Raw genomic sequence first — 27115 nt, 5'->3', positions numbered from 1 at the left:
GCATGGAGCCTACTTCTTCCTCTGCCTGTGTCTCTGCCTCTCTCTGTGTGTGTCTCTGATGAATAAATTTTTTTAAAAAATCTTTTTAAAAAAGTCAACGTTTCTCCTTTAGATTAAAATCAAGGAAAACTCCTCTGTCCAGGATGCCATAATGTCAGGATGTGAGAAAGAAGAGAATAAAACAAAGTTAGTCCCCTCTTTACATAAAAACAATTAACTCATTTTTATATCAAATAAAATATGTTCTGTTGCAACCAGATGCTTTATTGTATTTAGAGATCAAACCACCATTTAGTCTTGGTAGGTAAAGGAAATGCAAAAGTTTTAGGACTGTAAATAGTACAATGGTCATATGTATGTGTGTGTGTATGTGTGTGTGTGTGTATCCCCTCTAGTCAACCAAAAACTGCTAAGCAACTGATAAAATGTTAGAGATTTAAAGATCCTAATTTTCATCATTTCTTATGGATAAACTATATTTACTCTTTTAAAAAGGATCATAGGAAAGTAAAGTCTCCATTACTTTTTATATAAGACCATGGAAACCATATTCTCAACTAGGAATGACCTACATTTTGCTATAAAGGTTTATGCTTGCCTGCCCTTAGATTGGCAGGCCAGGAAATCAAGGTAGTTTCTTCCCTCTAACATACTTCATTGACACCACCTGAAAAAATCTGGAGAGTATTTTGTGAATTAGTTTTATCTCAGTAACCCTCAAATGTGCTTTAGGGTATGGTAGGTTGTATGGAGAACACAACTGTAAAGTGTTCAAGCAACTCTTGTTGATTTAAGTGTAATTGATCAGGAGCACTATATGAAAGAGCTTGGTACAAAAGACAAATAAAAGGCCTGAGGCTATCACGTATTGTTTGTGGCTTATTGTACAAAGCAGAAAAAGTCTCATGTACTCACCAAGCCACAGCCCCCCACTGTTCTCTCTTTTTAGTATAAATAAAAGATAGCTAGTTTCTTGATAGGAACATTCTCTTTAAAGGGGTATTGTAATAATCTCTGGGAGCACGGAAATATTCCATGGCAGCTTCGACCTCTAATCACCAGGTTCTTTGTATCTTAAAAGAGTCTTTCATGGCCCAGGACTCTAATAATTGTTTCAATTTATATTTAGCAACTCAAAATTCAAAGGATTGTGTGAGTAACAAAATGGTAAGTAATTTCATGAAGTATTTTAGTATGGATAAAATTAATACACTCTAAAAATGCAAATCATTAGTAAGTTCTTTCTGGAGAATTGTATTTGGAAATTCATGTAAGTATGTGCAGTGTGCATATGTGCTTTTTTCACTCATTCCCATGTGTTTGTCTGTGTTTGTGCATATTCTGCTAAACATACAACATGATGTCAGGTTTGCTACAATATGAAGGAATGGTTTCTTCTAAGAACTGTGTGCTTGGAGGGTTAATTCAGGAAGGTTATTGCCCAACAACCACATAGCAGTCATATCTCATCACCTTCAGCAGGAATAATTTATAGTTTAATCTTACATGCAGGCATATTAAATTAGTATTACTCATCAGAACCCGCTTATTAATAAAACAAGCCGAATTAGCCACTGGAGAATCATATCTGGAAATTCAATGACAATTTTACATTTTTAATAAAGGCTCAGAAATATTATTGCAGAGCAGGTGGTAGAGAGAACTGTGGTCAAATTTGACATTCATTAATAATTGAAGTGTGGAACGTGATAGAGGTGAAAATTGATATTGATTTCTTTCCTCTAATATTTGGAGGAGTTCTAAAAGGTAAATAAAATGAGGTAACAAGACATATCAAGTCTTACTGATTTCTTTGATCACCTCCTCCCTACATGAGAACACATATCACTCCTTCACCTACCATGTTTTGAATAATTCAGTGCCCATAGTCTTTCCAGTTCAATGCATTATAAAACACACTCAAGCTGAGTTTCAATCATATTAGACTGAAAGCTGAATTTTTTATGAAGGATTATTTAAAACAAAATGCGTCTTGAGCCCAACAGCCTTTGAAACCAAACAATCCTGGGAGTTCAGTAAGGAAATGTCAACACTGTGGAGAATTTTTTGATTCAGAAAATTAAAGGAATCCTGTTTGATGTATATTAACCATATCAATATTAACAACCTTCTGCTGGATTTCAGCACTGATTTGAGAGCTGAGGTATTATTGGTCTTGTATTTTAACTAGTTGTGAAAGCACTGAGAGAGTTGTTCTTGGGTTGAACTTGACCTGCCTCTGGGAATGCTTTCTGTTCCATCCATTTTGAAAGGCTTTATTCAAGTGGATTTTTTCACCTACCTCTTATCGTTTGCACCCCTTGGGAAAATGAAAGATGCTCAAATATAGATGTCAACACTGCAGATGCTTTGTTTGGCAATAGTGTCTTTCAGTTTCCTGTCTTTAACAAATTATATTGCAGACAACGCATTTGACTTAAAGGAAACTCATTTTACTGATGTACACCTGGACTGGGATGCCAAAATGAACAAGTCATTTCAGACTTCCTTTTTATTTTATTTATTTATTTTTTAAAAAATTTTTACTTATTTATGATAGTCACATAGAGAGAGAGAGAGGCAGAGGGAGAAGCAGGCTCCATGCACCGGAAGCCCGACGTGGGACTCCATCCCAGGTCTCCAGGATCGCGCCCTGGGCCAAAGGCAGGCGCTAAACCGTTGTACCACCCAGGGTTCCCTTCAGACTTCCTTTTTAATTCTGAGTCATAGCTTTATGTTGCAACTCTACTTGTTCAAAAGTTAGATCATGGAGGTTCCTTCCTATGACTTTCAAATAATTAATCAAAATGGTCTTCAATGGGCTAAGTAGCAAACAGAATATTACTAATTATCAGTCTCTCTCCTAAGTCATATAAGATCTTGTAATTTCAAGTAAGAGAAACTCAAACATAAAATGTCACAATAGCGAAGCATACCAGCTTTACCATTTGACTATTCAGAATTTTTTTCTGCCAAGTTACCCTGAATCTTAGACTACTGAGAATGTCTTCTTAATTTTTAAGCTTCCCCTCTTTTTGCATCAAAAGTGGTCACTGTTTTATAAATAAAACTAAAGGAAAAATATGAAGGTAAGAGATCATTCAAGATATTTCCACTGGGCATTAAAAATACAGAGAGAAAGATAGATGCTGTGGAGTAAATATCCATCTTCTATTGTAACTGAACATAGGTCCATTTTCTTAGGTGTGGGGAAATATTTAACAATGCTAATGAGAAGCCTGGCTGGCTGGACCATCCCTCTTGAATATAATTCCAAGTAGCCTCTGTATAAGGTTGTCTAGATCTTGGTTCCTCCTAGTAATCAAACCAACACTGTGGAGTCAATCAAATTAGGGTCTTTCTGAGGCCATGCTAGAAACACAAAGTGAGATGAATAACTGAGGTAGCTGACAAAAAAGGATAAGAAGCAAAAAATTTTTCCAAATTTCATTTTTCCTCATTTCTCTGTACTGTAAAGGGAAAGACATCTGGGTCAGAATTCCTTTTATTCTTAGCCATGGTTGATTTAGAGACTGAAGGGAAAAGCTAAAAACAAAATATGGAGTCCAGAGTACATGAACTATCTTGTATGCAGCCTCACAATTAAAAAGGTCTTCCAAAACGAAGGGACAACCTTTTAAAAATATAGTGCCTATCCCTCTCAATCTAAACCAATGAACACTAAAAATGTTTTAGAAATCCAGCAGACAAATATACTAACTACAATCAAACCAAAGAAAGGCTTATGCCATACCAACTGACAATGGCTATCTAGAAGGAGGAAGAGAATACTCCAATATTCTCTCTGACTTGGCAGAGCTCAGTACATCTACTAATTTTCTTTCCTAAAGTCAAAGGCATAAAGAATTTGAATAAAACTTTGAAACTGCAATGTCATTCCCTATCTCCAAAAGTAGCTTAAGGGAGTATTCAGAAACCAGGACAAAGAAAATTACTTCAAGAGAAAGCCTCTTCACCTTGATGGCTCAGTCAGTTCAGCAGCCGACTCTTGATTTTGGTTCAGGTCATGATCTCAGGGTTGTGAGGTAGGCTCTGCCACAGTGAGCATGGAGTCTGCTTAAGATTTTAAGATTTTCTCTCCCTCTCCCTTTACCCCTCCTTCCTGCCCTGTGCATGTACTCTCTCTTCCTAACAACAGCAACCACAAAAAGCCCCTTTTCATATCAGCGACCACAGACATTTGCCCAGGTAATGAAATGGTGTTGGGACATTTTGTCTGCTTTTTGTATTCATCTATTTAAATTTTAGTCAACATTTAAAAATATCCAATCAGATATTTTATAAAAGTGGAAACTGAAGCTCAGTATAGCAGGTAATGAACTTTCCTAAATGATAAAAAATGCAAATTGGGATTTGGCTTCAAATTCCCTAAGTTTAAATCAGTTGTTCTCATTAGGTCTTGGCTAACTTCTTAAAATTCTATTTAGGAAGAAAGGATAGAATAAAGGCTTGAGCATAGAAATGATCTAAAAATCACTGAAGATACACAGGCTAAAGTGCAGTTTCATTTACAGTGGATTTAACTTGTGTTCTTGTATCTAGTTTTCTTTCTGTACAACTGTCAGAGAAGATGAAAGAAATTGGGTAATATTTGCATATGTACCTACTCTTGGAAGAATTGCTTTTAGCTTTAACAAAAAGATCCTTTTGTCATCTCAGATTAACATCTTTATTCCTAAATGGAGCATAAATGACATTTATTGGCTAAGATTATTTGTAATAGACAAGACTGTTTACTACCTAGCAGATAACTATTTGTAAGTCTTACTGAGTATGCTAACAGAAAAAAAAAAAAAATTGATACCAAGCTCTCATTTTACAAGAGTGAATTTAAATTAACTTCAGTAGTCAGAATTAATGAAACTGGGTAAATGATGCAAAGGTATTCCACCGAGTATTTTGTTTTAATTAGAGATAGGAAATGTGAGTCATTAGAGGTTTTTAAAAATGTTGCATTCTATTACTCCACCATATTTTAAATCCAGAAATATAAAGAAAAACTAAAACATGTTAGCCATTTTAGGTCAGTTTTTAATATGTATCAGCTCTTAATTTAAATTGAGTGAATAGTAAAGAGTCTGAAAAAAAAGAATATAATCTGGAAGCATTTAGGTACAAGTAATAAATCTTATTAGAAGATATCTGTTTACTCATAGGCAGCTGTGTAGTTTACTATAAAGCAACCACAATTCAAACATTATGGCATTACTACATGAACGATCACATATATAAATTAAGCTGAAAAGAATTTCACAAATAGTTCCAGGTATTTCTTGAAAGTTTGATCATGATAAAGGTGAAATTATAATCTAAAGATCTAAAAATACTCATTAAAATTGATGCTGAGAAAACTGTTTATCCATTTAAGAGAAAATCATATTAGGTCTCACATGACACTGTATACCGTACTCTAACTATATACCAAAATAAATTATACCAGTTCTATGTATAAAGAGCTTAAAAAGTTGCCACTCCATCCTAACAATCTTAATAATAAGATGTGTCTTTTGCAAAGATTTTCTCCTACTCTGGCTTGTCTTTTCATTTCTTTACAGCAATTTTCACAGAGCAGAAATTCTCAATTTTAATGATGTCTAAATTATTTCTTTCATGAATCATTTCTTTGGTAGTCTATCTAAAAAGTTAATGCCATACCCAAGGTCAATTTAGATTTTCTTCTGTGTTATCTTCTAGGAGTTTTATAGTTTTGTGTTTCAAATTTAAGTCTGTGATCCATTTTCAGTTAATTTTTATGAAGGGTGTAAGATCTATGTCCAGATTCTTTTTTTTTTTTTTTGCATGTCCAGTTGTTCCAGTACCACTTGTTGATTATAGTTGCTCCATTGTATTGACTTTGTTCTTTTGTCAAAGATAAGTTAACAATATTTATTTTTTTAAAAAAGATTTTATTTAGTCATGAGAGACACACAGAGAAAGGCAGAGACATAGGCAGAGGAAGAAGCAGGCTTCCTGCAGGGAGCCCGATGTGGGACTAGATCCCAGGACCCAGGTAACATAATCTGAGTCAAAGGCAGATGCTCAACCACTAAGCCCCCAGGTGCACCGACTATATTTATGTGGGTCTGTTTCTGGGCTCTTCATTCTATTCTATTGATCTATTTATTCTTCTGCCAATACCACACTGTTTTGGTGTACCTTGCTGGCTCAGTTGGTAGAGCATGTGACTCTTGATCTCAGGATCAAGCTCAAACCCCACGTTGGGCATGGAGCTTACTTAAAAAAAAAATACCATACTGCCTCGACACTGCAGCTTTATAGTGGTCTTGAAGTCAGGTAGTGTCATTCCTCTAATTTGGTTCTTTCCTTTAATCATATAATGGTTATTCTGGGTCTTTTGCCTCTCCATCTAAATCAGAGGTCAGAATCAGTTTGCTGATCTCCATAAAATAACTTGCTGGGATTTTTTTTATTGGTATTGCATAGATTTCTATAGATTAAGTTTAAAGAACTGACATTTTGACAATACTGAGTCTTCTTATTCATGAACATGAAATCTCAATTTACTTACTCTTTGACTTCATTCATCAAAGTTTTATGGTTTTCCTTGTACATATTTTATTATATTTATACTAAAGTATTTAAAGTTTTTATTTTTGGGTGGTGCTAAGGTAGATGGTGTGTTTTTATTTCAAACTCCACTTGTACATTATTGGTATATAGGAAAGCAACTGCCTCTTATATATTAAACTCAGATCCTGTAAGTTTGTTACCATCTCTCATTAATAAGTTCCAGGAGGGCTTTTTTTTCTAATTCTTTAAGATTTTCTATATAGATGATCATGTCATCTGTGAACAGACAGTTTTATATATTTTTTCACAATCTGTACACTATTTATTTCCTTTTCTTGCCTTATCACATTAGCAAGGACTTCCAGTACAATACTGAAAAGGAATGAGAAGGGAGAACATCCTTGCCTTGTTCTGAATCTTAGTGGGAAAGCTTTTAAGTTTCTCTCCATTAAACATGATATTAGCTATAGGGCTTTTGCAAATAGTCTTTATCAAGTTAAGAAAGTTCCCCTTTCTTCCTGATTTACTGAGCTTTTACCATGAGTGCATATAGGATTTTGTCATGTGGTTTTTATGCATGTATTGATAAGGTAATGTGACTTTTCTTTTGACATGATGGATTATATCAACTGATTTTTGAATGTTGAATCAGCCTTGCATAGCTGGGACAAACCCCATTTGGTTCTTTTTATACTTTTTAGATTTAATTGGCTAATATTTTGCTAAGGATCTCAGATGCAATTTTTATCACATTTCTGTTATGGAAATTTTGTGATCCTAATACATTTAAGTTATTAATTAGTCCTATCTCATTGTGCTCTCTATTCACCACAGCAGAAACTTACCTTACCATAAGGTAAGGCCTAAACTTCTAATTCTTTTATTTCTATCACAGTGACCCCTCAACAAGTGTTCACAGCTGATGTTTTACTTTTAAAGTCAGATACTTCTCACTCCATTCATCAATTTTACAGATTCTGCATCAGAGGGGAGACTTTTAGGAAGTAGGGAGTATCAGTGGAGCTGCAAGTTAGATAGAAAAACCAAGCAGGTCTCATAATGAAGGTGACATTTGAGAAAAGATCTAAAGACTAAGTGAACAAGTTATATAGCTACTGAAAAGAATATCAATTCATGCAAAGAGAATAGCAAGAGAAAATGTTGGCCTACTATATTTTTGTAGTACACAAGTTGTACACAGTGTCTGGAACAGAGTAAGAAAAAAGTAGAGGTGGAGATGAGGTCAAGTATAAACATGGAGGTAATCATGTAGGACTTTGCACAGCATTGTACAGACTTCAGCTTTTTTTTTTTTTTTTTTTTTTTTTTTTTTTTTTTTTTTTTTTGAGTGAGAAGGGAAGACACTGAGGTCACATAATTTATCAGACTTGTATTTTCAAAAGGTCTGGCCAGTGTGTTGAGAACAGATTTCAGAGAGGATAATAATCAAGGTGGGAGACAATGAAAGCTTAATCTTGGTAGTAATAGTGAAGTGCTGACAAATTGTCAAATTCTAGCTATATTTCAGAGATAGAACTGACACATTTTGCTAGTGTATTGGATGTGAAAGGAGAGAGAAAAAAAGTCAAAGATAAGTCACAACATTCTGTACCTAAATACCTGATAGAATGCAACTGCTCTTTCCTATTTTGGAAAGTCATAGGAAAAGCATGTGTGGCTAGGCGTGTATTTGTTTAGAGGATATATTAAGTTTTAAATGCATATTAAATGACAAAGTAGTGATGTCAAGTAATTATAAGAGTTGGATATATGAGACGAGTTCAGGAGTGAGGTTTGGGCTAGAGATAAAAAGTTGAGAGTTACTATTGTTAACAATATTCTAAGCTCTGAGATTGGATGAGATCATCAAGAGAATTTACGTATGGAAAAGAAAGATGGAATGCAAGAGCAGAGCCAGGTACACCTAGAATTTAGGGATTGAAGAGATGAGTTGGGAACAACAAGGGAGACAGAAAGAGGGCAGGTGTCAGAAAGGTGGGAGGAATCCCAGAAGTGTGCAGTATTCTGTAAATCAGTAGAGAGTTTTCCCAGAAGAAAAGCTGACAATTCTATCTATGGATAGATTAATGGTGTTGAAAAATAAAGTCACAGAACTTCTACACAATGTAGACATAGAGATTGCTCTGCATCCTTCCTGCACATCTTAATGTTTTGTTAGCTTTATAGATTGCCTCAGTATCTTAACATTATATCTAATAATAATGGATTATGAATTATAGATTATGACTGTTTATAAGTGAACAGCATTTTATGAGTACTGTTAAGTTTTATATTCTAAAATTGTGCTTTATTAATTACCCTTTTCATGTTTTTTTAATATAATTTATTTTTTAGAGCACTTTTAGGCTCATAGCAAAATTGAATGGAAAGTACAGCCATTTCCATATACCCCCTACCCCCACACATGCAGTCTCCCACATTATCAACATCCCCCACCAGAGTGATTGATATGTTATAGCTGATGAACCTACAATTATTGTTATCAGACAAAACATCACTATGACCCAAAGTCCATAGTATACATTAGGGTTCACTCTTGGTGTTGTTTATCAATAGGTCTGGACAACTCTGTAACGATTATGTATCCATATTACAGGTTCACACAGAGTAGTTTTAAGGCCCTAAAAGTCTTCTGTATTCTACCTATTCTGTCATATAATCAGCATCATATAGTATGCTGCTTCTCAGGTTGACTTCTTTTACTTACTAATGTGCATTTAAGATTCTTTTACTTACTAATATGCATTTAAGATTCTTTTATGTCTTTTTCATAGCTTGATAGTTCATTTATTTAGTGATGAATTATATTCCATTGTCTGGTTGTATCCCAGTTTATTTATCAATTCATTTGCTGAAGGACATCTTGCTTACTCTCCAAGTTTAGCAATTATGACCAAAAACTGCAGTAAACATCTTTGTGCACGTTTTTATGTGGATATAATTTTTCAAATTCTTTAGGTAATACCATGGAGCACAATTGCTGGATTGTTTGGTTAGAGTATGTTTAATTTTACTAAACAACTGTAAAAGTATCTTTCATTTTACATTCCCACAAACAATGCATCAGAGTTCCTGTTGCTTCACAACCTCAGTAATATTTGGTGATGTCAGCGCTTTGGGGTTTGACCAATCTAATAGGCATGTAGTAAGTACCCTTTTGTTGTTTTAATTTACATGTCCCTGATAATATATGATATGAAACATCTTTCATATGCTTACTTGTCATCTTTACATCCTCTTTGGTGAGTTGTCTGTCAGGCCTTTTGCCCACTTGTTAAACAGATTGGTTTTGCTATTGTTAAGTTTAATGTGTTCTTTGTATATATCCTGGATAATCGTCCTTTATCAATGTCTTTTGCAAACATTTTGTCAGTCTGTAGCTTGTCTTCTCATTCTTTTGATGGTGTATTTCATGGAGCAAAGTTTTAATTGTAATGAAGTCCAGCTTATCAGTTCTGGACTGTATATTTGGTGCTGTATCTTAAAAGCCATTTTCATGCCCAAGATCATCTAGGTATTCTCCTGTTATTTTATAATTTTGCATTTTACACTTATGTCTATAATTCATTTTGAGTTTATTTTTTGTGAAGGATCTAAGGTCTGTGCCTAGGTTAATTTTTTTCACATGTGGATATCCATTTGTTCCAGCAACATTTGTTGAAGAGACTATCTTTGCTCCATTGTCCTTTTTCCTTTATCAAAGGTCAATTAGCTATATGTATATGGGTGTATATCTGGGCTTTCTTTTTTTAAAGATTTTATTTATCCACGAGACATAGAGAGAGAGAGAGAGAGAGAGAGACAGAGACATAGGCAGAGGGAGAAGCAGGCTCCCCACAGGGAGCCCAATGTGGGACTCAATCCCATGACCCTGGGATCACATTCTGAGCCAAAGGCAGATGCTCATCCACTGAGCCACCTAGGTGCCCCTCTATCAGGGCTTTCTATTCTGTTCCTTTATCTATTTGTCTATTCTTTAACCAATACTACACTATCTTGATTACTGTACTTTTATATTAAGTCTTGAAGTCAGGTAGTATTAGTCCTCTCTTAATATTGTATTATCTATTCTGCATCAATTGCTTCTCCACATAAACTTTAGAATATGTTTGTGGATATCTACAAAATAACCTGCTGAGATTTTAAATGGAATTGCACTGAATCTTTAGATCAAGTTGAAGAGGAGACAGCTTGACAATATTGAGTGTTCCTATCCATGAATATGGGATATCTCTCCATTAACTTAGTTCTTCATTATGGCCGATACTTTTATTTTTTTTATTTTTATTTTTTAAAATTTTTATTTATTTATGATAGTCACACAGAGAGAGAGAGGCAGAGACACAGGCAGAGACACAGGCAGAGGGAGAAGCAGGCTCCATGCACCAGGAGCCTGACGTGGGATTCAATCCTGGGTCTCCAGGATTGCGCCCTGGGCCAAAGGCAGGCGCTAAACCACTGCGCCACCCAGGGATCCCGGCCAATACTTTTAATTATATATATTTGGGTAAGTATATAGTTGTATCTCATGAAAACAATGTTTTAGAGTTTTAATGGATTTGCCTACTTCTCCTTGTAATTCTATCAGTGTTTGCCTTATATATTTTGAAACTCTGATATTAGGTGCATAAACATTCAGGATTACTTTGTTCTCTTGATAAATTAAATATTTTTTTTAAATGATCCTTTTTATACCTGGTAATATTTTCTGTGCTGAAATTTACTTTAATATTAACATAGCCACTCTAGCATTTTTTAAAATTAATATTAGCATGGTGTACTTTTTTCTCCATCCTTTTACTTTTAATTTGTGCCTTATATTTAAAGTGATTTCTTAATTTGTCATTTCTTTTATGTCCCATATAAAAATTTCTGCCATATAATTGAAATATTAAACCTGAAATTGTTCACTCTGATTAGTGGATATTGTTTTTTCTAATCCTTTCAGGTTGTTTTTTCCTTGATTTTGGTGGTTTCCTCACATTCATGTGCTTATCAGCACTCAACTGAGAATTCAAGGGGGAACCCTTCACAGATATTTAGAGGTCTTTCTGAGTAACTTGCCCCTCTCTGTTACTGTGTCCTGTGAACTCTAGGTATCTACATTTCACATTATATATTACATTTACACATAAATAATACACATAATGTATATATTTTGATATATATTATGTATTCTATAGTATATATTATTTCTATCTGTGGTAGGTAGGCTGAATCATTGCCCACCTCCCTCTCAAAGATACCCATGTCCCAACCCCAAGAACTTGAGGGTATGTTAGCTTACATGGCAAAGAGGAATTAAAGTCATAGATGGAATTAAGGTTTATCACTTGACCTTAAAATAAGATTGTCTTGGATCATACAAGTGGACCCATTGTAATCATCAAGCTCCTTAAAACACAGAATCAGAAGAGTCAAAGAAGAAGATGTGACAATGGAAGCAAGGTCAGAGTGATGCAATGAGGGGAAGACTTAGGTTGTCACTGTTGGATCTGAAGTTAAAGAAAGGGACCAAGAGTCAAGGAAATGAGAGAAGTTTCTAGAAGCTAGAAAATGCAAGGAAACAGATTCTCCCCTAGAGTCTCCAAAAGGGAATACAGCCCTACTGACACCTTGACTTTAGTCCAGAGGGACATGTGTTGGACCTCTAATGTATGGAATTATAAGATAATAAATTTGTGTTGTCTTGAGTCACTAAGTTTGAGGTAAATTGTTAATGCAGCAATAGGAAACTAATGTAACACTCATTATCTCTTCTTTGTTCTTAAAATGCTTATCATAACAATATTATACTTCCTATTATTAGCCATCCTCTTAATGTTTTAGTATATATGTACATATAAAATGTTACATATTATATATAAATATATTAAAACATGTATCTGTATGAATTTATATATGTATGCATATATATCATATGCATACACATGTACATATTTTAAGCTGACATTTCCTCACTTTTTTCCCTATTTTTTTTTAAGATTTTATTTATTTATTCATGAAAGACAGAGAGAGAGAATGGCAGAGACATAGGCAGAGGGAGAAGTAGGTTCCAAGCAGGGAGCCTGATGTGGGACTCAATCCTGAGACCGCGGATCACGCCCTGAGCAGGTGCTCAACCACTGAGCCACCTAGGCATCCCTTCCCTGTTTTTTGATAATGCTAATTAAAAATTTGCTTTATTTCATTTTTGACTATATGATTATATTTGGTTCTCTGAATTATTTTCTTCCTTTGGGGTCTGGTTTTTGTTTGTACACTTTGTTGCTTTCATACAATTTTCCCAGGTTTTCTCAGTTTTTGTTCTTATTCCCTTCTTTCTTTATCTATTTTACTTATTTGTTTATATAAAGAACTAGAGTTCATGGAATTGCTGTCTGTTACAGGTTTACTCTGCCCTTATAAAGGTGCTTTCTGCCCAATAAGCCTCTCTCATGAATGAGAGCTCTGTTTACCTATTTAGAAAAGGGGATTCAAGATGGTCTTTCATTTGTCTTCTCTATTTCTCTTTGCATATGTGTGTGTATTTGTATATGACTTTAGTCTCTTGAATACCCTTTTCAAGGTCAATGTAAAATGTTTCCATTTCTTGGGAGTATATAATTCTCATGATAGTGAAGTTTTTAAGAATACATTTTTCATATTTTTCCACTGGAAAAAACCACCCCTTTTAACATTTATTACACTTTGTTTCTTTGTGTTGTTTTCTTTGGTATTACAAATACCTTGATTTTAAAGTGAAAGGAAAATTATTTGAGAAACAACTGAAGTTCACGTTTTCAAAGCTATGCCTTGAAACTTCGGTCCAGAGATAGTTGCAAAATATTTTCATTAATTAGCAGAAATGCCTTCTGTCCTGTAGAACAGTCAGTGAAGATAGTTCAATGACTTTGGATAATAAGTCCTAAATCAAAGGAGAATATGACAGTATTCTTACCAGGTTTTAAGAACTCTGAAGCTTTATATTTCTACATCTGTTTTCTCCTATAGTAAACAAGGAACAAGCATGGAACAAATTCAGCTTATTTTTTTATCCACTAATTTGTTCATCATCTGAGAACTCCTTTGAGCATTCAATTACTCATGATATCAGAACTATCCTTTTCTTATTCTGTTAGTAACTAGGCCTGTTTGATAGACCCAACTTATAAAGGACACCTATCAACCTACTCTGCTCATTCCAAAGACCACTGAAGTTCTTTAGGGCATTAGTGTAAAGAGGGCTTCATTTTGTCTGTGCATGTGTTTATTTAACTGTGAGCAGGCTACAGTAGCACTAGGTGGGGCTTTCATTTTTGGGAAACTTTTGTTTCTTACCAAGAAACATCTTTATTGTGTTCATGTCAAATAAGCATTTGCCTGATTCTTCATACCTCTATTATTTAACTATTTCCCTAAATTGTACAGCCATGAATTTTGTCAATATTTGTTAATTTTATCCCAGGTTTTCTCAGTTTTTGTATATACTCTTATAAAGAGAGTTAACTTCTACCACACTGATGGTAGACTCCATCTGAGCATGCTCAAAAGAGCACAGGTATTTTTTTCCCCTCTGAGGGTGCTCTCAGAGGCTGATTGACAGTATCAATGCTGTGGATCGACTTAATGGCAAATATATATGGTTCTTATGCCTTCCTGCTTCTGATAATAGGCATTGACAGGCTCTGGATCACAATGGTTGAACCCAGCAAGGATAATTTTCCACTATATATGGCATGACTATGCCTAAGGACATATATCTCATCTAGCATTTATCTTTTTCTTTTTTAATGTCACACAAATATAAGGCTGTCACTTTAGTGAGGCAATAAACTTTCTTTGACTATGACAGATTTAAAGCAGATGCCACTAGTTTAGAAACATTTCTGAATTATGTGACTTGAGTTCCTTGACCAGGTTAAAAACCCGTTTTTCCTCTTTATTTCCTGTTTAAATGAAGTGAAATTCATCTAATCTACATGACCAAAAATAAACCAACTGAAACAACATGCCGCTGTTATTATTATTTTGAAACAATCTAATGAACAATATGGGGATATTGTTTTACTAATAATTACCAGCTTTTTAAAATTATCTTAAAAATAAAAAATAAAAATTTTATAAGCCATGCATTGCTTTAAGCTTTTAAGAAATTTGCTTATCATTTATTCCTTACATTAACCCTCTGATATTGTTATTACCATTGATGATGAAGCTCAGTTTCAGGTGAAGAAATTTAAGCACAGATATGTTTAATAACTTGCAAACGACTGTACAGCTATAGCGGTAGAGGTGAATTTCAAGCTCTGACTGCCCAGCTCCTGAACATGTACACTTAGTTGCTATGCTAGTTGGATTTATCAACCACCATCACATTTATTTAATTGGACTTTAAATTCAGATGAACAATTTTTTCTTGGTCGCAAGGAAATAATTTGACAAGCCTAGATTGCAATGCTTGAAATGCAAGTCTGAGTCCACATCTGAGAAACCTTAACCATGTGACTCCTAAAAGCACTGGGTATTTATTTTGAGGCTTGTTATATGAGTTGCATTAAAAATAACAGGTCCTATTATGAATATATAAGAATGGCATTCTATGGGAGATACATCCAACAAATGTTAAAATCCCTTTAGTGGCAATGAAAAAGTAAGAATGTATTTCCCATAACACTAAATGAGTTGATCTGCTTTTGGTGGGCAAACACAGAACTTTGTTCACCAAGTTTGAAAGTACTTTGTCAGTATGCTATTATTCTACTCAAAGTCAACCATGTTATCTTCTTTAATGAATAAGAATGGTGAGACACAGCCTTATTTGGTAGAGTATGAATAAATCATTTGAGCTTGGGTTAAAACTGTACACTAATGAGTGTCTTCAATTTATGGGAGACATGGATTCATAGTTTCCATTCTCTGTGCATATTATCACCATATAAACTAATTTCAGGAAGATAAATCTATGATTATATAGATCCTATCAGAAAGTGATAGTTACTCAGGGATACTTTACAAACTCAAATCACTGGTAAATTGAGGGCAGCCACTAACCAGTAAATTATCCTAAAATTGATTCTTCTGAGAGGTCCCTTTATTCCAATGGTTTTCACTGCCATCCTTCACTTTTTCCTTTGAAATTAAGACCTAAGTCTCATTCTCAGGTTCACTTTTTAATTCTCCTGCCATACAACTGGTCACCTTCCCTACCAGATGCCAAAAACAAGTCTGAGTACACTGGGGTCATGACACAAGTTATTTCTATAGAGATAAACTCCTGTCCAAAAAGGACTAATCCTAGAATAAATATATTAGGAAATGAATTGGAAAAATGATTGGAATCAATGGAATATGTGAAAGCCAAGCAGGGATAGACATGTATATCTAAATATGTCTATTAAAGAATAAGAATCTATGTGAAAAAGAAATTATGCTCTTATTTCTCCCAAAATTAATCCAATTAATGTCTCTGAATAATTTAAAGACCATATGTGTATGTGTGTGCACTTAATGTTAGCATTGTATATTATTTGTGTTAAGTTCTCCTTTCTATTCACAGGAATATACTACCTTTAAGACTTAATCTTTAATGTTGATTTTTGTATATGGCTGAAGTTTTACATGGTAAGGATCAGTTCAAGGATTTCTTCCTCCAATAGCATTGATAGGACTTCTGTTACTTAATTTCCTTTTGATGGATTTGTAGATGACAGTCCATGATAGTGCTGACTGTAGAAAATGGAGGACAACCAAATATGGCAAAGACTCTGGAACTCTTAAAGTGTGTTTTCATGGTCTGTATCAAAATTCTACAGAAGGTGTTTTGCTGAATTGGCAGTGAAATGAGAATGGAAAGTTAGAGTTAGGGCAGCCTGGTGGCTCAGCGGTTTAGCGCCACCGTCAGCCCAGGGTGTGATCCTGGAGATTGGGGATCGAGTCCCGCATTGGGCTCCCTGCATGGAGCCTGCTTCTCCCTCTGCCTGTCTCTCTCTCTCTCTCTTTCTCTCTCTGTCTCTTATGAATAAGTAAATTAAAAACATCTTTTTTAAAAAAAGAAAAATTTAAGGTTAGTGTGTCAGTTACTTTCAGCTTGTTTTTTGTTTTCTTTTCTGCTATGTATTAAAAATTACATAAAAATCAGGAGATGAAGAATGGCTAAAAAGGAAATAACGTGTTATGACACAGACATTCAGCATTTACCTAGACTCACAGACCCACGGAACATGAAGAGCTGGGTTGTGAGAGCTAACCTTGTTCTAGTTCCCTCATTTTATAGGAAGTTAAGAGACTCCAAGAGGGAGATGACCCTGGTAGGATCAGACAGTGAATCCAGGATGAAGGGAAAACTGCTTGGCTTCTGTGAACAAGGTATCAAGGAAGCACTAGATGCCCCTTTACCTAAGAATGTGCAGCTTAATTATGGAGTTTAGGTGTCTGGTTTCTCTTTTGTTTCCCTTTTTACATCCTCATGGGCTATATTCTTTCAATTACTCTCTAGAACTGAGTTTCCAATACATTTACTTTTGTTAGCCCTTCATTTTTGAATTATAGGTTGAATTTTTGAGAAGTTAGGAAGAATATTGAACTTCAGAAAGTTGACAGCTTGTTGTTAAAGAAAATCAAAATAATTATAATGCCTATTTCCTGGAGTATTATTCCCTGTGTACTCCACAGGTCAAGGAGTACTTGCAAAGTGATTTCAAAATGTACAAATGTTACCTGTGGTATATAACCTACTGGTTCAGAATAAGAACTCTGAAATTCATTTGCTTGGGCTTTTCTTCAACTCCACTTCTTAGTAGGTGGACCTCAATACTGTTATTTCACTTCTGTGTTTCATTTCCTCATTAGAAAAATAAGGTAATAATTGCACGCTTTTATGGGGTATGGCACACAATAACACATACAGAGTGCTCAGAACTAGGTGCCATTCTAAATCTTTAAAAGTTGATCTTCTTTTTGTCATTGTTCCTGTAATTATTATTGTGTTAACTGTTCTTGAAAAAGTTTCCCAGCAGCTTGCTGTTCTTTTTGTTGCATGTTCTCTACATTCTACTTAAAATTTTTATCAAAACCTGTGAGGTTGTTTTCAGATATCTTATACCTCCATACCTATTTTTCACAGGGAAAATGAAAATGAAAGGAGTTTGGGCTTACTTTGATCCACAGGCTAGGATTTTTATTTTCTCCCATTCATATATATCGGTGAACAGATGGGTGACAATGACTCCATGGGGCTTTCAGTGGGACCCAAATATCCAGGCTCTGTTTAACTCTACTATCAGGCACAGATGTTAGTCCTTTAAGACCAAAAAGAATGTCCACTAAGGCATCAATATTTTAGGAATATGAGGTATTTTTTTTGTTGACTAGTTGAGCATACCAAAAAAGCAAAAGAAGAGATGTTTTGTATCACAACTGTTTGAGAAATACTCTGAACTCTAAGATGTGGCTGACACTTTCCCCATCAGTCAGAGCTTCCTGAGTTACTATTCTTTCACTATAAATACATTTTTTAAGCAATGGCAATAGTTCTGTGAGTATACCGCTCAATTCCCCACAGCACCAGCACTGAATACATTAAAGAGAAGTTAAAATATCTTTCTGATTGCTTCTGGCATAACCCCTAGCTAGATCTCTTTTATTTCTATACTCCCTCAAATATAATGTGGAATATTAAGACAAATTATCTCTAAATACTAACAAGAAATGTGGGAATAAGTGGGAGACAATCATGGTGAATTTAGCCACAGCATTGCACTAATTTTTTTATAAGGAGGCATACAAACAAAGAGGATATAATTTAGAGGAAATGTTGTCCTGTCTTTCCCTAGAACTACAACAAGGAGCAAAAGGTGAGAGGACAGAGAGAAGATTCTGGATAAATCAAAGAGTTTTCTTCTAATTATAGCTATATAGCAGGGAACAAACCAACATAGAAGGCTGTGATCTGTCTGAAGATAGTGAAGACAGTATCATAATTATGTCTTTCATATACAGTTGTTCAACTACAAACTGGTTGATCATCTGTCAGAGATGCTACACAGAAGTGAGTTTTGCCCCAACTCTGAAAGTGAACAAGATCACTACCAGCTCTAAGACCTACAATTTTAATTTAATCACTAACCGCAGCCATCATTAAGAGTGACCTCAAATAATTCCAAGTCCATTCATGTACTCATTCATTCTTTACATAATCAACAGACCTTAGGTAACTATGTCAGACACTATTCCAAGGCTGGCAAAGAATGGGGAATAAGAATTGAAACACAATCTCTGCCATTGTGGAGTTTGAGTTCTTTGGGAAGAAGTTCATCTAAATATAAATAGATAAAAAAGATAAGTGTTATTTCTATTTTCTCCTTACTGTTCTTGAAAAATTAGTAAGTACTGTGAAGGAAATAAATAAGGTAGTAAGATAAATCGTGACTAAGTTAGGCTACTAGTATAATCAAAACAAAATATTTTTAAGGAGTGAGTGCCAAGGAATAGAATGAAGCCATTTACAGAAAACCTTTCTGGAAATAATCCAGAAAAGTGAAAATGGCAGAAGCAAAGCCCCTGAGGCAAGATCTAGCTTAGCCACAACCAAGGAACAAAAAGAAGCTAAAAGGTTAGGTCAGGAGATAACCACACAAATTTATACCTGCTGGTCCCTAATTTTAACTACACATGGATATTTCTTGCAGTGAGTTAGACATGTGTATCATCCAAAAATAATTGTTGATTTGAAATTACATTGGAAATTCTGAGACTCTTGACAAGGCCACAACCTTATTAAAGATCACAGCCATCATTTTCAAAAGCTTCACTTTGGCAATATCTTGAAGACATTTAAAGGGGTGTTTAATATCCTCCCTAAAAAAGATTGGGCAGGGAGGAACAAACATTCTAGCATGTCTGCAGTGTGAACCTAATGTCTCACAATTGAAAATTGGCTGGAGCTTACCCTGCTAACTGCTTTGCCAGCAGTCCAGCATTTAAAGTCTTGAATTCCTGTCCGTTCATCTGTAGTTGTGTTTATGTCTCTCACTTAAGCAGTTTTCAACACACTTCTGTGGTTCTTTTGATATAGTGAACGTGCAGGTGTATGTCTGACTATGCCAGGGACTGTGTCCAGATCTAGTCTTTATTGCTAAAACAGACATCTTTGAGTATTTGAATCATTGCATATGCCATATTTACTCTTGTGTAGGTAGGCCAATTTTCCTCCAGCTAAAGATAACTTAAAATTATTTCTCCCCACTTACTCCTCCACTTTTCCCATTGCTTATGCTAAATAATTCAGCTCATTGCTCCAAAAGTGAATGTGAGTCACCCAACCCATTTACATTCTTTCAGGGTTAGAGAGAAGGTCAAAGCATGCAGGAAAAGGAGCCTATACCCAACAGACTTAGACAAAAACTCTGGCTATCTATCTCAACAGATCAAAATAATTGCTTCAACTGGATCAAGATTTTATTTTTATTTTGATCTCATTTCCTGGAAAAGAGATACAATTTGGGGAGACTAGTTAGGCAGGCACAGGAGTGAAAAATTCATTGTAGCTAGCCTATTTCTAAAGTCTTCTCTGAACCTCAGGTTTAGAAACCTTTGCAATTATGAATCAGAAATCCATGTGTTATATAATGCATTTCTGGAAAAATGCCCAAGACACATATGCACTCTAGGAAGGTCTAATACTAACATTAATCTAATGAATGGTATATTAGAAAAATGATTTGTGTACATCCTAATGGAAAGCATATTTCCTGAGCACAGCTTGTGGATTAAAATGCAAAAAATAACTCCATCCCCTAAACAGCTTCCAGCTACCACATCAACCAATAAGATCAGTTGGTACATCTTTGCAGAATGCTGACTGATTGCTCTTTTTTTGTTGCTCAAGGGAAAGCATTTTCCAAATCTCGTGCAGGTATCTAAGAGAGACTACCTAAAAGGAAACCGAATTTTCCTTTTGGAGCCCTGGATGACTCTTTTCATAGATAAGCTTATTTTTTTAATACTAGTTCATTTTTCAAATGCAACAAAAAAGCAAGCCCTTGTTTATCCCAGGGGGTTAATTTGGTTAAACTTGATACATCACACTGTGACTGGCTTCATATTTTACTTCAAAAGACACATCATCTTGTATCTTTTATTTATAGTGATCTTCATATTCATTTCTCAACTGAGGCAGGTACTTCAGGGAGAGCTGGCATTGATCTCTAATTTTTTTTCTCTCTTTTTGTAATGCATACTTTTTTGACCCTTAAGAAATAGCACTGACAGGAGTTTTGTTTTGTTTTGTTTTTAAAAAAAAAAAAAAAAAGCATGAATTTCAGACTGGAGATTCTTTTTAACCTGCTAAAGAGAGAATCAGCCTTTATCATCTAGTAGGTGACTTGCCTTTGAATAAAATCAGCATCCCACTATCTTTTTTTAAAAAGTGCATTTGTCCTCAGAAGCTATGGAGCCTGAAACTGTATGCTTCATGTAGCTGACTTCTGATTATGAACAGGTGAGAGTGAGGACAGACTCTAAAGAGAGGCTTCAGTGACACAGGAGATGAGAAATTAAATGCTCTTTGCCAAATACAAATAAATTCCTGGGTAGAACCTAGAGTCAAGGCCAAGAGATTCATAATCACGTTTTAAGGAATCTAAATCCCATCTAGTTGTCCTCAGAAGCAGCCAGAAGGAATTGCAAATCAAGGTATATACAGAACTGAGCGGTCTGGCAACAGTTCCATTTCTCATGTGCAGCCAGTAGGAGCAGAGTGGAACTTAGAATTGGGATTCCATGGGTTTGATATCCCTTTGGGGTGGAGCCATCCAGATTAACACACACTTGTGATGCACCGGAGCCAGCAGCCAAATTTAGACTTTTAGATTGAAACACTGACCCACCACTCTCCAGCTTCAGATCCCATTTTGTGGTCAAGCTGCTTCCCTTAGGGCCTCAATTTCTTCCACAAGAAGAAATTTAGCCTCCTAAAGCAACCAGCACTTTTCCTGTCCTTCACCAAACTCTTTCTTGTGTTCTGCATACAGTTTTTAAGTCTGATCACCTATTCCATTTCATCACCCTCGGGAGAAACATGGATAATATCCTCTGTGATGCCTCAGAAGCAAAGGTGCTATGTAAATGATATCTATCAAATGTTATTATCATGCTACATATAGATCTTTGGTTTTGAGTGCATATTAAGAAATACCATCATCTTTTACTGCTTCTGGCATGATTACAAATTAGCGCTCTTCTAAGAAGGCCCTAGAGAGCACAAAAATGAGGATTTTATTAAGAGTCGTTCTGGTAGGAGATAGCTTGATAAAAAAGGATTGAACATTGGAACTGGGGTCCATTAGCAGCCTTGTCACCAGCTAGCTGCAAATATGCAAGCAAATCACTTAGCTCTCTGGTCTTCAGATTCCTCATGAAAAACTAGGTATCTGGGGTAAACGATCTCTGCAATCTCTTCCAGTCCTAAAACTTCAAGACACAGAAAGGGAAGGAACACTATTTCATTAGTGTTCCTGACTCTCTTTCTCTAGTAAGATATCCTTATCACATTACACCATGATCTCTCTTTCTCAAACTGGATTTCAAGAAAGGTGGTGGAAGGCCCTTACAGGGTTAATTTGCTTAGCTTTTGGTTTAGATTCCTCTGGCACATCGTGTCCAGCCTTAATATTTTACACTGTAAGCCATATCATCTTTTATCTTTTATTTATAGTGATCCTCATATTAATTTCTCAATAGCAGCTGGTGCAGCAGGAGGGACAAGTCATTGATCTTCCAATTTATCCTCTACTCTTACATATCCTGAGGTCGAGGCAGCCTGGAGAGATTGATGGAGCGCTGGCACCCACCCAGCAGCTGTGTGTTCCTCGTGCATGAAAATCAACCAGAGGAAACCGAAATTCAACAATTGGCAGCAATATCAGTACCCTCTGTAATAAATGTAACAGGGCATTCTTTAATAATTGAATGGGGTGTTGGATTGGGTAATAAAAAACCTCCTGTATGAGGTTTGGACTGACCAGGAGGTGGTATATTTTGGAATGGGGGTGGCAGTGAGGGAGGCTAGTTGCAGATGTCAGCTTCTCATATAAGCAAACATTCTTATTCCCTCTTTTTTTTTTTTAAAGATTTTATTTATTTATTCACGAGGGACAGAGACAGAGATAGAGACACACACAGAGAGAGAGAGAGAGAGAGAGAGGCAGAGACACAGGCAGAGGGAGAAGCAGGCTCCATGCAGGGAGCCCAATCCGAGACTCAATCCCGGTACTCCAGGATCACACCCTGGCTGAAGGCAGGCGCTAAACTGCTGAGCCATCCAGGGATCCCCTTATTCCTTGCTTCTTAAGCAACTCAAAATACAGAGTCAGCAATGCTTCCTCATTTTATGTAAAGCCAAATAATTTTTGTGAAATATGCATTTTTAAAATTTTTCAAGAAAAACAACAGATCCTTAGATCATGTTATTGCCCAACAATATAAAAGGAAATGGCCCATTGAGCTACATCCACTATATTAGTCACAGATACCAGGTAAGCAGTGATGCCCAGAGCTTTGAATCACTTACAGGTTTTCATTGGAACAAATCATTAACTGATTCTTAAAGGAAGGTCTCTATTTCTTGTCATGGCTAAGCAGTGGCCTCCAGCAGGCCTAGCTGTGGTCTCAGTTGATGCCAGCCCCTGACAGCAGTTTGACCCTGAGCTAGTTTACCTCTTCCCCTGCCTGCTCCTGCCTGCTCCTCAGTTAACTGTACCTGTTTGAATTCAGGTGTTGTAGAATTATGTGATCATCAGCTTTGGGTCTGTCTGGATAAAAACACCACCTGCTGAGACCTTGCTCTCTCTGTTATTTATCTTTGGCTGAGAAAACAAATGCTAAGTGTGGAATCAGTTTCCTGTTAGGCCACACAGATGCTGCTGCAGTAGCAGGACAGCAAAAAGCCCATAGGCGTGGCTGATGTGGAGCTACCAGAAAGCAAAGCTTCCTCATTACCAGCCTGTGAAAATATTCCATTCCTTTTGGTTATTACCCAGCATGCATACTATATAGACACACATATTATCTCTGCATTTTTTTAATAATAGAGTGACTAATAACATCCTCCAGGGATAAACTGGAGTGTCAAGCTGCTCAGAAATTTCAGGCACAGAACTTCCAGGAAACTATTTATTTCTAACAAAACGTGTTACAGAGATTTTGAGTATACATGGGGTTTGAGCAATGTTATGATTTTCACAGATAGAGCCTCACAAAAGGTTCTGCCCAGTGTGCATTTTATCTTCCCTCTGATGAACAGGGGCTGAGTCGATCCCTTTGAATGTTGAAATCACAATAAATATGTTAAATGGCTTAATCTCATACAGGACCACTGTCTAAAATAAACGACAATAAAAAAACATAACTCCTCCAGCAGGACTGCACAATTTATACATTTTTAAATTTTGTTTCTCTTTGTTTCTTCAATTTAAATACTATTTTCTCTTTTTGTTCTCTAATCAGGCTTTATTTCAAACTTATTTATAAAATAAAAATTCAAGTGGAAACTGGTTCCCAGACAAAAATTAATACATATAAAATGCAACATTATCTTATGCAAAGCAAGTCAGACTCACTGAATACAATGAATAGGTCTTCTGGGCAGCACCTCATCCGGTGTTATTATTAGCAAAGTGGTAGAAGTAAGAGTAACAGTTATAGAGTAAAGCAGTAGTAATGATACTGTGTGTTTCTACAGAACATAACAATCTTCAATTCAAAATATTTGTACTTGCGCTGTTTTGCTTGACCTTCAAAACAACTGTATATGGTAAGCAAGCCTAGTGTTCTTATTCCCATTTTATAGATGAGGAAACTAAATTCCAGACATATTAAGCAATTCACCAGCTAAGAAGCTGATAATCAGGTTCTCTACTACTCTAGGGTCCTCCCTGTGAATCAGTAGGACATATTATAAAGCAACAACACTAATAATTAATAAAGAAGCCAAAAAAACATATCTCCAGAACTTTCCTGGTCAGAGGACTTTGGAGGTAGCTATTGTTGCATAAGAGTTATTAGGATAATCAAACAAGAATTTTTGGGCTCAGTAGAATGTGTCAATCCAGGAGGGGTAAGTGTAGGTGATTTCAAAAGTGAAATCTGTAAGATATCATGCAATTTTATATTTGCCTAAAAATAATTCAAATTGGGAAGTAAAGAGCTGATATGTCTTGAGGAAGTTTAAAAAAACATATATTCCCTAAAGAAGCATCCTGCTTACCTATATTTTATAGCCTTACGTGTACAGTTTATGTGAATTATTTCTTCTATTTTCTCATCTAAAATATAATCCTCTATGAGACAGGAACACTACAATATATGACTATTTTGAGGAAGCAGAGTTCCAGAGGATTTGGAGCCCATGCACATGAAAATCACTCAACTCATGTGTTTACCAACACGTGGAGGAGGAGGGCAGGATAACTGATGTCTGCCACTGACTATCAAGGCATGCTTCATCCAGGGAGTACTTTGCAGCCATAACTCTCCCTGCTACCCCTGATTACTTGCTATAAATCTATGTGACTCTCCAGGTGCCTGCTCATGCTCAACACAGGCTTCCTGCAGGAGAGCTCTGAAGCCCTCGGGCGGTGGGGGGCAGGGGCCTCTGCCTGGTATTGTTACCTATAACAACCTTCTCTCTACATATAGGAATCAGGATTACCAAGCGAATGATTTAGGCAGCCAGGAGATCCTACTCACTAAAAGTTCAACCATGTTAGTGTATCTCTGAAAAGTCACCAATAAAAATATATAAAATGGTTGGATGCAGGTACCTAAGTAGCCTAATTATTTTCAGCTGAAACACATGCCCTTCCTTAAGATACAGTCTGATATGACTGAATGAACAAAACTTAAACATGCCAAAGTGAATGGAGCAGTACAGAGGAGTACTGAGTAAAAAAGTAAAAAGTGATAATCCAGATTCTAATGATTAACACAAACCTGTGTCTTTAAGATGGCCAAGTAGTGTCTGGAAGAAGGAAAAAAAAAAAAAAACATAAAAAATGTTTAAGGCAGAACAGTGAGAAGAGGCATTTACCACCACTAAGAATATTAATAAGAGCCTGCATCATTGGTTATTTAGGAATTCAGTAAATTTTCTTTGCTTTATCTTCACTAAAAGCCACCTAACATAAATCCCAGAACTGCTGAGAAACATGCTTGTCAAATCTTTGCAACAGCTTGGGACTCTGTTATATAAACTTTGGGAACCATTAAACTTGAAATAGAAAGCCCTTTGAAAATAGATGTTCTTATCTGTTTTGGCATATTCATCCCCTGTAGGAGGGTTGTGATTCAAAGAACATGAAATAATAATAATAATAATATATATAAGCAGTTGAGAAAACAGCACTTCAAAAGGTTTAAATCTGGAAGCATTTCAAATACAAGGTTTAGGATTACCAGTATGGTTTTCTAATCTCCTAATTATTTGAGAACGAGGGCACTTTTATGTACCTCTCTTTTTGGAATCACTGGAAATATCAATTAAACATAACAAATTAAGAGAATTTTCCTTGAGATGTGGGAGCTTATTACACACAATGGTTAAAGACACAATTTGTCTTTAATCAATCCAGAGAATTTTCCTAAATTCAAGAAATTTGATGGCAATAATTTAGGGCTCGTTTAAGCTTTTGTATCCTACAATCATCAGAATTGCATTTATCTTTGAAAAATCATAATTTCTATGTATAAGCCATGTTTACCTAAGTTACACCAACAAAATCAATTTCCATGGGGGAAGCTTCCAGTTTTCTCTTGTTCCTGCTCCAGCTATGATTACACAGTCCCCATGTGTACAAAGCTATGAGAAGGAATCTTGCCACAGTCACCATCAGCCAGCGGCAAACCATTTATCACTAGATGCCACCACTATCACTGGGCATCTCTGCCACCTAAGACATGTACTTGAACCTTAGAAAGTGGAGTTCTGTTCCTTCAGTGCAAGGAAGTCACTGGTGTTCTGGTATGGGGGGGGGGGATAAACTTTATTTTCTCTTTTTTCTATAACACATTCTGAGAGGGAATCAAAAACTACTCCTGTGATATCAATGAATACTGCTTTACTATCTTCTATTAAGCGTCTCATCTCTCACAAGAATTGGGATATATATTTTAAAGGAAATATACTACACAAAAATTCAGCAGATAGACTAGACTTTTCTGTTCCTTGGCTTGTTTTTGTTAAGAAAAACTTCTGCTCTTGACTTTTTAAAGGACTTTATGACAATATAATTGACACCCAACAAACTGCACACCTAAAGTACACATTTTTTCTTTAGATTTTATTTATTTGAGAGAGGGAGAGCAGAAGAGAGAAAGAGAGAGCACAAGCAGGGGCAATAGCAGAAGGAGAAAGAAAAGCAGGCTCCCCACTGAGCCCCCCAAGATTCTGAAATCGTGATCTGAGCTGAAGGCAGACACTTAACCAACTGATCCACCCAGGTGCCCCTAAAGTACACAATTTGATAAAGTTCCAAAATATGCATATACTCATGAAACCATCCACACA

The 27115-nt window shown here is 35.7% G+C and overlaps 1 protein-coding gene across 10 annotated transcripts in view; it reads right to left on the bottom strand.

Moving 5' to 3' along the window:
- The window catches only part of LOC119870828 (cornifin-B-like), a 174898-nt gene that overhangs the window by 130427 nt on the left and 17356 nt on the right, over nt 1–27115 (bottom strand). Inside the window, exons 2-3 of one of the 10 annotated variants that reach the window (XM_038527019.1) lie at nt 25543–25570; nt 22833–23930 (exon numbers count right to left, since the gene is read on the bottom strand). The exons of 8 other annotated variants lie outside the window; for them this stretch is intronic. In XM_038527019.1, coding sequence (XP_038382947.1) covers nt 23805–23930; nt 25543–25570 — 154 coding nt within the window. In that variant the 3' untranslated portion in view covers nt 22833–23804. Of the gene's footprint in view, nt 1–22832; nt 23931–25542; nt 25571–27115 lie in introns of those variants that run through there. One more of the 10 variants, XR_005354084.1, reaches the window with a different exon arrangement.

The sequence above is a fragment of the Canis lupus genome, chromosome 1 (genome assembly GCF_011100685.1).
Source record: "Canis lupus familiaris isolate Mischka breed German Shepherd chromosome 1, alternate assembly UU_Cfam_GSD_1.0, whole genome shotgun sequence".
In the NCBI taxonomy this organism is placed as follows: Eukaryota; Metazoa; Chordata; class Mammalia; order Carnivora; family Canidae; genus Canis; species Canis lupus.
This window is presented reverse-complemented; position numbering and strand designations above follow the sequence as displayed.